This window comes from Phoxinus phoxinus, assembly GCF_949152265.1.
Source record: "Phoxinus phoxinus genome assembly, chromosome: 8".
NCBI lineage: Eukaryota > Metazoa > Chordata > Actinopteri > Cypriniformes > Leuciscidae > Phoxinus > Phoxinus phoxinus.
In genome coordinates, this window is record NC_136883.1 from 19,174,482 (window position 1) to 19,188,020 (window position 13,539).

At 42.9% G+C, this 13,539-nt stretch overlaps 1 protein-coding gene across 1 annotated transcript; it reads left to right on the plus strand.

Annotated features, from left to right (window-relative positions):
- The first annotated feature begins 3,631 nt into the window (after positions 1 to 3,631).
- On the plus strand, positions 3,632 to 6,486 carry LOC307002784 (E3 SUMO-protein ligase ZBED1-like). Its single transcript, XM_079620697.1, has 2 exons — positions 3,632 to 4,639; positions 5,198 to 6,486. The coding sequence occupies exons 1-2, from the start codon at positions 3,683 to 3,685 to the stop codon at positions 6,056 to 6,058; spliced, it is 1,818 nt and encodes a 605-aa protein (XP_079476823.1). The 5' UTR covers positions 3,632 to 3,682; the 3' UTR covers positions 6,059 to 6,486.
- Positions 6,487 to 13,539: the final 7,053 nt, after the last annotated feature.

A 13,539-nucleotide genomic window follows, 5' to 3' on the forward strand; every position in this document is an offset into this window, starting at 1 on the left:
GAAGCCAAACAAACCAAAAGTGGGACGAGACAGCGGGGGTTTACAGAGCTCGCGCCGCGCTGACATGTCATCTGCGCGGTTCAATGGTCCGGCCGCGCGCTCTGTAAACCCCCGCTGTCTCGTCCCACTTTTGGTTTGTTTGGCTTCCCATACAGTAGCGGTCGATAGGGCGTCTATCTATATGATGTCTATGTCTCAACCAACTGACAGACAGACAGTGGCGGACTGGGACAATAATTCAGGCCGGGAATTTGACTCCACTGCCAGGCCACCTCTGCTGCTGCAGTCACCACCACCCTATTCACGTAATCTACTGGACTGATAAACTTGTAGGCTAACCCTATTAATGTAACAGGTAGACTACCAGATGCAATAATATATATAAAAAAATAACCCTTACAAACTCACTAGGAATACACCATTTATACTACCAAACCAATGACAAATAGAAAATTGCCTTAAATTGGCAAAATAAATAAATAAACAAACAAACATTGTAGGCTACATATTGTAGACTAGAAATGAAAAATCTAAATAACTAACACCGTATTCTTTTCCATACCATCTACTTGATTTATTTATTATTTAAACAATTTGACCCACTAACACTATTCTGTCTACTTTTTATACATTTTTATTTATTATATAAAAAATATGCTACATGTAGACGAAACGAGACTTGACACAGCACCACTTACATATTGTTGCTCGTTTGTTGGTTTAATTTTATCTATTGTGATTATCTAAGTGATTTGTATGTAGTGTTCATTTTGTCACCTATTTTTAATTTAGTCTTAGTCTTGTGCCAAATGTCTTAGTTAGTCTTAGTTTTAGTCAACTAAAAGTCTTGTCATTTTAGTCTAGTTTTAGTCAAAAGAAACTCAAGGTATCTTAGTCAAGTTTTAGTCGACTAAAAGTCTCGTTATTTTAGTCAAATTTTAATTAGTCGTCTAATTTTAGTCAAAAGAAACTCAAAATTTCTAAGTTTTAGTTAAAACATTTTAGTCTTTTTTTTAAATAACAAATTATTTCTGAGATTATTTCTGATAACCATTTCAGTCAAATAGTGTTTCACACATCTCAAATATTGGTTAAATGTCATAATTACCTGAAAAAAATGTAATAGATTTTTTTAATGCAACTAGTTTTTAACATTAATCTGTTCATAACAGATGAATATTCTATCTCCTGATGATGGCAAGTAGAGACGATTGGAGACGAAAATGAAGAGAGATTTTATCTTAGTTTTTATTTTATGCAAAACATTCTCGTCTTTTTTCGTCAACAATAATGCATGTTAATTTAGCCTTAGTCAGCGTTTTTGAACATTGGTGCAGTCTCGTCATCGTCTCGTCTTAGTCATGGAAAAAAAGGTCGTTGACGAACATTTTTAGTCTCGTCTCGTCTGATGAAATTAACACTATTTGGATGAAAGCGTTTATCTGCCAAATTATTACAAATATAATGTAAATGTAATCTTCACCGACCTGTTCCCTTACTGGCGAACATGGCTGAGATTTTGCAGAAGCTTGCCGAGTCTGTGGCCAGGGCTTTTTTCCTTTTTTAAACGCTCCCTCTCTGCTCCTCCTTTGCGTTTACGCTCCATTTTTTGAACTATTTAGTCAGATATTAGGCAGTGCTTCGTGACGTTGGGTGGGATTGTCATTTTCACTCCGGCATTATGATTCGTCGATTGAGAGATCCGTCAATTAATTCGTAGTTGCACACCAGCCTATCCAACGCATTCTCATCCTAGGGCGTCATATACTGACACTTTTGACAAATATCTGCGTCTCATATTGACGCTAAAGGGTGCCATGTGCGTTGGATGTAAACGATTTGTCAAAGCGTCAGTATATGACGCCTTGGGATGAGATCGGGCTGATCGTCTGCACAGCGGCAGCCGGCAGGCCTTTTTTTTTTTTTTTTTTTTTTTTGGCAGCCGGCAGGCCAGAACGACCGTCAGGCCACCGGGAAATGTCCCGGTGCTCCCGATGGCCAGTCCGCCCCTGCAGACAGAACTCCACCGCGCTCGCGCCACATGCATATCGCGCTGTGTGAACGCATTCATGTGATTGGCTTATGAGTAAACAATCCCCCACGCGGGGTGCGTTCTTGTGATTGGCTAAACCAAGGGAGATATCTGATTGGTTGCTGATCATTCCCTGTTTAAAAAAAGGCATTTGTGTGTCGAGCCAAGTCAAGGGAGTCTCAAAATTCACACACAAATGCAGTGAAGTTCACAGACCGCAAGCAGTTTGTAAATGTCACGGAACACACACAGGAGAGAGAGGATCCAATTGCAGTATACTTTATTAAGGGTAATCCGTACTCACAGTCAGTCCAGGCAAAGGTCAAAATCCAACAAAGACAATCCAAAGAACACAAGAACACACGAACAACAGGAACGGAAGTGTGGGGACATTAAACAAGGACTCCGTGACAAACACTGAAACAGACAGGGTATATATACACAAGTGCAAACAAGGTGACGAGAAACAGCTGAAGGAAATTAACAATCAGTGACAGACAGGATTATGGGAAATGTAGTGAAAATGCCTAGACACCGTGAAAACTGAGACCTCTAATGTTAAACCCAGGGAACCACCAGACACTGTGACATAACCTCCCCTCTACGGAGCGGCTACCAGACGCTCCAAGACCACAAGAAACAAACAAAACAAGAGTCCAGGCGGGAGGTGGAAAGGTGGAGGATCAGGGGGTGGGATGGGGTGCCAGGTCCATGGAGGGGAACAGGAACAAAGGGGAACGGCTTAAGCGGCGACCAGGGCGAAACAGACAGTCCATCGGGCGGCCAGGGCGAAGCAGACAGTCCATCGGGCGGCCAGGGCGGAGACGACCCCTCGGGCGGCCACGGCGGTGAAGACCCCTCGGGCGGCCACGGCGGTGAAGACCCCTCGGGCGGCGACCAGGACGAAGACGACCCCTCGGATGGCCACGGCGGTGAAGACCCCTCGGGCGGCCACGGCGGAGAAGACCCCTCGGGTGGCCACGGCGGAGACGACCAGGGTGAAGACGACCATTCGGGCGGCCATGGCGGAGACGACCAGGGTGAAGACGACCACTCGGGCGGCCATGGTGGAGACGACCAGGGTGAAGACGACCACTCGGGCGGCCATGGCGGAGACGACCAGGGTGAAGCCGACCACTCGGGCGGCCATGGCGGTGAAGACCAAGGCGGAACAGAGACAGACCCTGGCTCAGGAAAAGTCACAGACACCACCGGCTCAGGAACAGTCACAGACACCACCGGCTCAGGAACTGCAACAGACACCACCGGCTCAGGAACTGCAACAGACACCACCGGCTCAGGAACTGCAACAGACACCACCGGCTCAGGAACTGCAACAGACACCACCGGCTCAGGAACTGCAACAGACACCACCGGCTCAGGAACTGCAACAGACACCACCGGCTCAGGAACTGCAACAGACACCACCGGCTCAGGAACTGCAACAGACACCACCGGCTCGGGCGGGGCCGGCAGGTAGGGCTGTGACGGTTGGCATGACAACCGCGCCACCGCGGTGGTGGAGTTGCCACCGCGGTGGTGGAGTTGCCACCGCGGTGGTGGAGGATGACCGGCGGTAGTGTGACGTCACATATTTTTTTATGTTCAGACGCATTTCCGTTACATCGAAATTCAAGTTGAAGTTCAACTATGGATCTTGTTGGAAAACCAAATGTTACATCGCCGATCTGGGAATTTTTTGGATTCGTGCCGAACGAGAAAGGTGAACCAAGCAATTTAGATGAAGCCATTTGTAGGCTTTGTGGGAAAACAACAAGTGTTAAAAAGGCAAACACCTCAAATCTCCAGAGCCATCTCCGGTCATGTCACCCAGCCGCGTATACTAAACTCATGTCGTCTGAACGCAAACGCCCAGCTAGTCAGAGTATCGCAGAGGCCTTCTCAAAAATGGCCAAATACAAGAGAGAAAGCGATAAATGGAAGACATTAACTAGAAATGTGGCAACATTTTTGGTAGTTGAGAACGCGCCGCTCCGCACAGTAGAGAAACCTGCTTTCCGAGAAATGCTTCAGTCGTTTGATAAACAGTACGAACTTCCGAGCAAAAAATACTTTTCAAACACTGTCATTCCTCAATTATACAACGAAACCAAAGAGAAAATAATTGCAGAACTACACGACCTTGATTTCTTTTCTGCCACTACTGACATGTGGTCCAGCGTGAATATGACTCCCTTTATGAGCCTGACTGTACATTTCATCAATAAAAATTGGGAGTTGAAGAGCAGGTGCTTGCAGACTGCGTTTACACCAGAAAGTCATACGGCGGATAACTTAGGAGAATCTCTCCGCAGCGCATTCAAAGAGTGGGGGTTAAATGAAAAAAATCTCGCATGCATCACGACAGATAACGTGGCCAATATCGTGGCTGCTGTTAGGAAACTAGAATGGCCATGGCTAAATTGTTTCGGCCACAATCTTAACCTAGCAGTCACAAACTCAATGTCAGCCGAGAAGGAGAGGACATCCAGGGCCATGGGGTTGTGCCGAAATATGGTGACTGCATTCGCGCACAGCTGGCCACGAAAGAAGAAACTTCGTGAAGAGCAAGAGGCCTTAAACCTTCCAACGCACAGTTTAATACTGGTGAGTTGCAATAATTAAATAGTTATTATTTCTTGTTATATTAAGGTTAGGATATAAATATTATATATATATATATATATATATATATATATATATATATATATTATAGCCTATATAACGGCGCCATCACCGATTTTGTTCTTATTTTAAATTATTTTAAATTTTTAACTGTTTATACGCAAGCAAAAAAAAAAATGTAAATGATACATAATTTTTATGGTCACAAAAATACTTGTCCCACATTTTTTTTCTTTGGTTTTGTTAACGTCAATTATTAAGTAAAATGTATTTTCTGTCGGCCTATTTATTTTATTCGTTTTATGATAATTGATGTAAAGTTAAACCTCTGAAAAATATAGAAAACAATTGTGGTAGGGCGTATTTTTAATTTTTTAGGGGTCACATTCACACACACACATCCAACGTAATTTAGGCTAACATTCGGATTTTGTCATTAAAAAGCGTCGATTGTGTGTAAGGGAACTTTACCGAAATAACATCTAAGAACAATTTATACCCTATAATAATTTTGTATTCTCTTGTTCGCTATGCCAACAGGATTGTCCCACACGATGGGGAAGCAAACAAAAAATGATAGAGAGAGTATTGGAGCAAGCCCACGCAATTAAAAGAGCGCTGGATGACCGAAAGCATCAACACCTGAACCTGACATGGCAGGACATTGCAGTGCTTGAGTCGATAAATGCAGCACTTAAACCAGTTGCAGAATTTACCGATGTTTTATCGAACGAGAAGGTCGTTACTGCGTCATCGGTTAGACCTGTGCTGAGACTGCTGACCAACGATCTCCTCGACCCTTCGCCAGAAGACAGCGAGTTAACAAAAAACCTCAAAGCAAAGATGATCACTGTCTTGGAGGAGAAATACAAAGATTTAGAAGGGCAAAAAATGCTATCAAAAGCAACTACGTTGGATCCTCGATACAGGAATCATTTTGAAGAGGAAGATATCAGAGACGAACTCGTCGAAGAAATAATGCACGTTACAAAAGATCAACCAGAAAACGTTCAAACTGAGGAGTCACTGGATGCAGGGGAAGGAAGCAGCGCAGCACCTGCTTTAAAGAAAATGAATCTCGCACAGCTACTCTGCAAAAGAAAAGCGAAGGTCACAATTCTTCCAAAGAGAGCGCGTGCCGGTGAGGAGTTAACGCGCTATTTGCAAGAAGAGACAATCGATACCAGCGATGACCCACTTGCTTGGTGGCGGAACAATGAGGCAAGATACCCTTTCCTGGCAACGGTTGCAAAAAAATATCTGTGCATTTGCGCTACAAGTTCACCGTCTGAACGCGTGTTCAGTGCTGCTGGAAACATCGTAACCCCTATGAGGTCTTCGCTTAAACCGGACAAAGTCAACATGTTAGTTTTTCTGGCAAAGAATTTAAAATCAGAATAGAAAACCATGGTGGACTTAAACCTTTAATAGTTAGTAGCCTATACGCTGTTTTTTTTTCCAAGCATCTGATATTGTTGCTAGTATTGTTTTTAGTTGTTCTTCTTAGCTGTATTGCCTACTGATTAGTAAAGTTCTTTAAAGTTTATTATTTAAAGGTTGCAGCCTTAGCCTACAGCATGTGACTTGGACCTGTTACAATTTGTGAAGTTCTTCAATGCTTAACGTTTAAGTAGGCTATTATTATACTAGCAGTACAATTCATTATTTAAAAGGCTTATTTAAGTAGCCTAGATAGGCTGTATTGTGTTTTTTTTCATTGACGGAAGTTCTAAAATAAACATCCACGTTTGTACGGATGATTCAACATCATTTCATTGTTTTTGTAATTTCTTAAATTTTACATAAAATGTAAATTAACTAAGAGGCAGTGAAATATATGTGCCAGGGTCGATATTTAAAGTAATTAAAATAACTCGCGGAAATGATTAAAGTATATAAAGTCACGCACCTTCTGCGCACATCTTCCGCGCGCATCTTCCGTGCGCATCTTCCGCGCGCATCCGGCTCTGGAACAGCAGACACTGGCTCCGGCTCTGGAACAGCAGACACTGGCTCCGGCTCTGGAACAGCAGACACTGGCTCCGGCTCTGGAACAGCAGACACTGGCTCCGGCTCTGGAACAGCAGACACTGGCTCCGGCTCTGGAACAGCAGACACTGGCTCCGGCTCTGGAACAGCAGACACTGGCTCCGGCTCTGGAACAGCAGACACTGGCTCCGGCTCTGGAACAGCAGACACTGGCTCCGGCTCTGGAACAGCAGACACTGGCTCCGGCTCCGGAACAGCAGACACTGGCTCCGGCTCCGGAACAGCAGACACTGGCTCCGGCTCCGGAACAGCAGACACTGGCTCCGGCTCCGGAACAGCAGACACTGGCTCCGGCTCCGGAACAGCAGACACTGGCTCCGGCTCCGGAACAGCAGACACTGGCTCCGGCTCCGGAACAGCAGACACTGGCTCCGGCTCCGGAACAGCAGACACTGGCTCCGGCTCCGGAACAGCAGACACTGGCTCCGGCTCCGGAACAGCAGACACTGGCTCCGGCTCCGGAACAGCAGACACTGGCTCCGGCTCCGGAACAGCAGACACTGGCTCCGGCTCCGGAACAGCAGACACTGGCTCCGGCTCCGGAACAGCAGACACTGGCTCCGGCTCTGGAACAGCAGACACTGGCATGTCCAGGATCCGAGCCAGACGCTCCAAATAGTCCATCATAGCCTTGGCGGCCCCACAAATGGGCATCTCTAGACCAGTCTCAAACTGAGCAGATGGGACGTGAGCAGTGTCTGACTGGGCAGACGGGACGTGAACAGTCTCTGACTGGGCAGACGGGACGTGAACAGTCTCCGACTGGGCAGACGTGACGTGAACAGTCTCCGACTGGGCAGACGTGACGTGAACAGTCTCCGACTGGGCAGTCGTTACGTGAACAGTCTCTGACTGGGCAGACGTGACGTGAACAGTCTCTGACTGGGCAGCCGGGACGTGAACAAACTCTGGCTGGGCAGACGGGACGTGAACAGTCTCTGGATGGGCGGACGTACGTCTTCCCCTTCTCCACCCACGATGGCGAGATGGTGGCTCTAATCCGTCCCTCACCAGTCCAGGGACGAAGGGGGGCCAAGGTGGAGGGTGGTGTTGGCCTTGTTCTCGACCACCTCCTCCTCTGCGACCTCCCCGGGTCCCACGAAAAACAACCAGGCGGGTCCCCTCAAAACAATCCCTCCTCTCCCGCTCGATGGCTGGGGAAGAGAAGCTGGAACACATACCGCTGGATCCTTGCATTGTGACGGAGTCCTTCTGTCACGGAACACACACAGGAGAGAGAGGATCCAATTGCAGTATACTTTATTAAGGGTAATCCGTACTCACAGTCAGTCCAGGCAAAGGTCAAAATCCAACAAAGACAATCCAAAGAACACAAGAACACACGAACAACAGGAACGGAAGTGTGGGGACATTAAACAAGGACTCCGTGACAAACACTGAAACAGACAGGGTATATATACACAAGTGCAAACAAGGTGACGAGAAACAGCTGAAGGAAATGAACAATCAGTGACAGACAGGATTATGGGAAATGTAGTGAAAATGCCTAGACACCGTGAAAACTGAGACCTCTAATGTTAAACCCAGGGAACCACCAGACACTGTGACAGTAAATCAATTTGTGTGTGCATCAGAAATACAGGTCAGATCTTGCCCTGTGCATTTCTGAATCTTGAGTGCATTTGTAAATTTTGTTTGTATTTCTGAATTGTGTGTGTATTTATGAATTTTGTGTGAATTTGTGAATTTTGCACTTGCCCACGAGGCTATCGCCACCGACTACTTTGTGACATTTGGCACATGTCTCCTTGGTTTTATTTTGTTTGCAGTTCCTCCTTACTTGGCACTGCCTTCTTCTCTCCATCTGTGTCTGCTCCTGCCTGGGTCCTCGCTCTCGCACCACCAGTTGTGTGGCTTTTGATTTCATGTGGTCGGAGCGAGTTCGCTCGCCAGTCGCGTGATGAAGTCCCACCGCGAAACTTGCTCATTTGTGGACTTCTTGTACAATATAATATATATATTGAGCTATTTAATATTGAGCTATTTAATAGAAACCGTAATGTTTTTATTTTTACCCAGTTTCTTCAAGTTTGCATGCCGTGTGACATTTGAAACCTCATTATATTGTGATTCTAGGTAAGATTTGTATTAAATTAACGTTACTTGTCTTTGTCCAGTCGTATTTTTGGCACAAAGTGTAACAGCACGTCTTTTTCAGTTCAGCTACATTCAATTTGACCAATCAGAGCCAAGCTTTTCAAGTCGCAGTCGAAGCAGACTCGAAGAGATGAAGATATGCTACTGCCTCAGAAGTTACTGGTAAGTTTTAGTTGCTGTTTGCATAAATAAATAGCTCACTGTTTCGTTTTTTCCCCGAGGTGGATAGGTCTGCTATGCATTTACTAATGTAACTTGCACGTGGAATACTGACGTTAGCCGCTGTAACATGATGCTGACACTGATTTCTAGCAACTTCAACACTGGGTATTTAGTCAAAGTCTAAAGTCTTTGATAAATCTGTTTAAAATCTATGTGGAGACATTTGTCGGTCTTAAAACAACAATAAAACATTGTCCAATGCATCTGCAAAAAACAGAATTAGTTATTATAATATGTGCAACATCACATTAAAGGTACAATATGCAAGATGTTCTGCCGCTAGAGGGCGCTATTCCAAACAACATTTACCATTACACCATTACACACGCAGTACGAGCTGAAACCGAGGGTAACGCAGATATGACGCCATTGACTGGATGCTCCCAGCTCACCCCTGCTCACACGCCCCATTTCCTTGGTTAAAATCGCAAATTTCTCATGATTTAAAAATAGTTGGAAACATTTGGGATATTGTAAGTAATCAACTTAACAAAATATATAACACTGGCCTTGCGATTTTGGGATATTTTAATGCAAAAATCGTACATATTGTACAAAGATTAAATTGTTAAAAGGGATGCTTATAAGAGAGCATACATCTGAAACTGCTGAGTCTGTGAAGGGTTTTGATTATATTACCCACCAAGTACATTGTACTCAGCGTACTGTCATTCTTAAAAAGAAAACAAATCATTCATCATAACTTTGTTCAATAATGTCTCTACTTTGGTCTAAGACAGGAAAGACCAAAATGGCACAGGGCCAAATTTAGAGTCCACAAAATTAAGGGACTTGAGGCATTGCAGCAATTTGCAAATGCCTGGTTGTGGGCGTTTGTCTTGAAGTTTCTCACCACTGGCAATGATGTGAGGATCCGGAAGAGGCCCTGACAAAAAAGGGAGGTATGTCAAGTTAAATTTACATATTGTCACCTGACCTTTCATATTTTAGCAGACATCAACACACATCACCTCTATAAATACACATGAAAATGTTTTGAGCTGCCCCAAATAAACCTTATATATTAAGAAATGTTCATTATTTGCAGAAGATATCAACTGGAGGCTTAACCCTTTAGGCGCCAGAGGTTTTTTCCTAAAACGTTCGATTTTGACATCTTAATTTCAAAAGGCTATATCTAAAAAGTGATAAAAGATAGAGACTTTCTGTAAATTATAGAAATATTAATGATGACCCAAAGTTTATGTAGGGATTACATTTTCCCTTCTAATTTGCATATTATGACGTCATATGGTGACGGCCATGTTGGATTACAGAATTTTCATGTCACATGTTTAAATTATAAAATGCATATTTTGCATACACTTCTTTCCCCCCAAAATGTCCCTCACCTTCTGTATGCTATATTGAACAATAATGAATGCTCAGGTAAATAGTAAGTAGTAAACAAACTGTAAATCATTACTAATAAATGGTAGAAACAAACCGAATGCATGTAGCGGTTGGCCTTTTGCTGTAGAGATTTTCCATTTACTACATACAGTAGGCACTCTGATTCCATGTATGGGGCACATATATATTATTCATATGACACACAAACACAAGTAGACAAGACCTGTTTAGTTGCCCCGTGTCACACCGCCTCTGCTCCTGCTATGAGCAGCCCGCGCCGAGTGCGCACAGCTCGGACTGTCATTGTCATTGCGACTCCCCACCCTGCCTCCACATTGCCCCCTAACTGTCCTATGAATACTTTGGTAACACTTTACAATAAGGGTGCACTAATAAGCATTAATTCATGCTTAACTAATGCACAGATAATACTGAATTAATGTATTACTAATGATTATATAAGCTATTCATTAATGATTGACTCATTAGCAACTAATGAAGAGTCTGTCTGGTTAATATATTAGTTCATTTATGAATTGTTATTAATTAAATATGTATGTGTGTATTAATTATATACTACCTTATTTTATTAACTAATAGTGTTAATTAATTTGTTAATTACCACAATGAGCCAAAGCCTTATATTTCAACTTCCAGATAATACAGGTAAACTAATATGCATTAATACATTATTAATTACAGCATTAGTAGTGTGTCAATTACTACAATGTTTTTGGAAACCAGTGTTTAATAAACAGCTTTTATAAACTCTAGTGATGGTCATTAATGATTAATTAATCATTAGCTAACAATCATTATGTTGTGACTTTACTTGTTGAGGCACATCATTATTAACTCATCATCTAGTAATTGTAGTAATTGACACACTACTAATGCTGTAATTAATAATGTATTAATGCATATTAGGCTCATTGTGGTAATTAACAAATTAATGAACACTATTAGTTAAAGTCCCTGTAAAGTCAAAATTAAGTATGTGTTCTGAGTTTGTCATATCACAGAAAAATGTGTTATTAGCCACCCAGCCAAATTTGAATGATAAAAAAAGCCGGCAAGTACATAAAATAAGCTATCAAAATCTTGAAAAAATGAGCAGAGGTCTCTGCTCTCAAACGCTGGGGGCGTGTCCGCCGGCTGCGCTGAAACCTGTCTGACTGACATCCAACTTCTCGAGTGACTTTAAGCATGAAAGACACGGTCTCTTTTGTGGTCGGAAGGGACTGCTTTGTGAACAGATAATAGTTTAAATTACTTGGCTAAGGAATCATATTGATCATATAAATAAACAAAACAAAAAATCACGTTAGAGGGTTGCAGAATTTAGTAGTTTACTGTGGACTACCTACTATAATTATAACACAAGGCAGCTTACACTCATTGGTGGGCACGCACTGCCGAGGATGGCACCAGGTGTCGGCGCGACGGAAGGATGACGGCCGAGGCGGGAGATAGTCGGTTCGGCCCCATTCACCAGTAACAGCGGATTATCAGAGCATCCCAGTTGTCTCCGACGAAAGTTTATAAATCTATCCCGTGTAAAATGATCACTACAGAGGCGGGTTTTGGTGGTGATCCTCAGCTCTCCATCAAGGTGGCTCTTCACAAAATTAATCCACCTCTTTGATGTGATCGTTTTTAGGAAATTTAAATAAGGACACCGATCTGTTTCGTAGAAATTTCGCATTTCCGTGACGAAGGCATAGCTAACTAGCAAACTAGGCTGTAGTAATAATAGTAGCCTACTGACAGTAACTCGCGATTGAGCGCCAAACTGATGCGAATGTGCTCTATTTATATTGTTAGAGAGCGGCCAGCCTTAAGTAGGGGCGTGTCCAGGAGCTCAGGGGCTCCAGTGCGTCATCGAGCCCCCGTTTTAGCCCCGCCCAAAAAATCCGGAAAATAGCAATGGTGAAAAACTGTTTAACGGTCTAACTCCACAATTCAGTACTTCACAGTTCACAGTCTTTGTAATATGTTTTAGCAATACATTTCTAACATTTATAATGTGTTTAGAATTTTTTTTTAGAATTGCCTTTACAGGGACTTTAATAAAATAAGTGATTATGGAATTAATCCACAATTACATATTTAATTAATAACAATTCATATATGAACTAATATATTACCCAGACAGACTCTTCATTAGTTGCTAATGAGGCAATCATTAATGAATAGCTTAGATAATAATTAGTAATACATTAATTCAGTATTATCTGTGCATTAGTTAAGCATGAATTAATGCTTATTAGTGCACCCTTATTGTAAAGTTTTACCAATACTTTGACCTCGTCTAACATACCCAGTGGCATTAGACAAAGTCTCCACAACAATACTGTCGCCGCGATTGCGGAGAGGCACACGGTCAGAAGACAAACTACATGGCTAGCGCGGTAAAATATCTCCCGCCTCGTTCCCCACAACAATAACACGCCTGCTAACTTCGCGATGAAAACATTTTTCCCACCACTGACATTGGGCAAAGGATTCACCGTTTGTGCTTGGTGTAGCGCTATACTTTCAACTTCTGAAGGCAGATATTCCCCTTCAGAATCAGGGTCCGCGAATAGAAGACCCAACACTTCATTGTGGGTAAGCTTTATTGATGCAATTAGATAATAACAATAATAATAATCTAATGCAAATACTCGTTATTGCTCTGATAAAATGGCTCACTCACACACTAGCTCATTTGTTGCCTCAGGAGCAATACCCTGTAAATATATTGATGATAAATGATTAATTGAAAAAAGTCGTTATAAAATTCTAGTCCAACATCATTAAATGTAATGAATGTTAACGTATTACATGTGTCCTAGGCCGGTGCCAGGTCTGCAGTTAGCTGGTGCATGACAGTGGCAATGGCACTGTCTTGAAGCCCATGGTACAGTAGTGAGCACTTTGAAACAATAATGCCACAATGTGGTTGCACAGTGCTTTCCCAGCAGAGCAGGTACATGACATGCATTTCAGTACCACAGGAACCTCTTTAGCATGAAATGTAACCTGATAATAGAAACATCAAAATAAGTCTTTGCTGCACAACAATTTTACATTTCATCAGAGTAATTGAACAAACTTAAGGATTAAACCAAGTCTTTGAACTTTGAACACCAACTTTA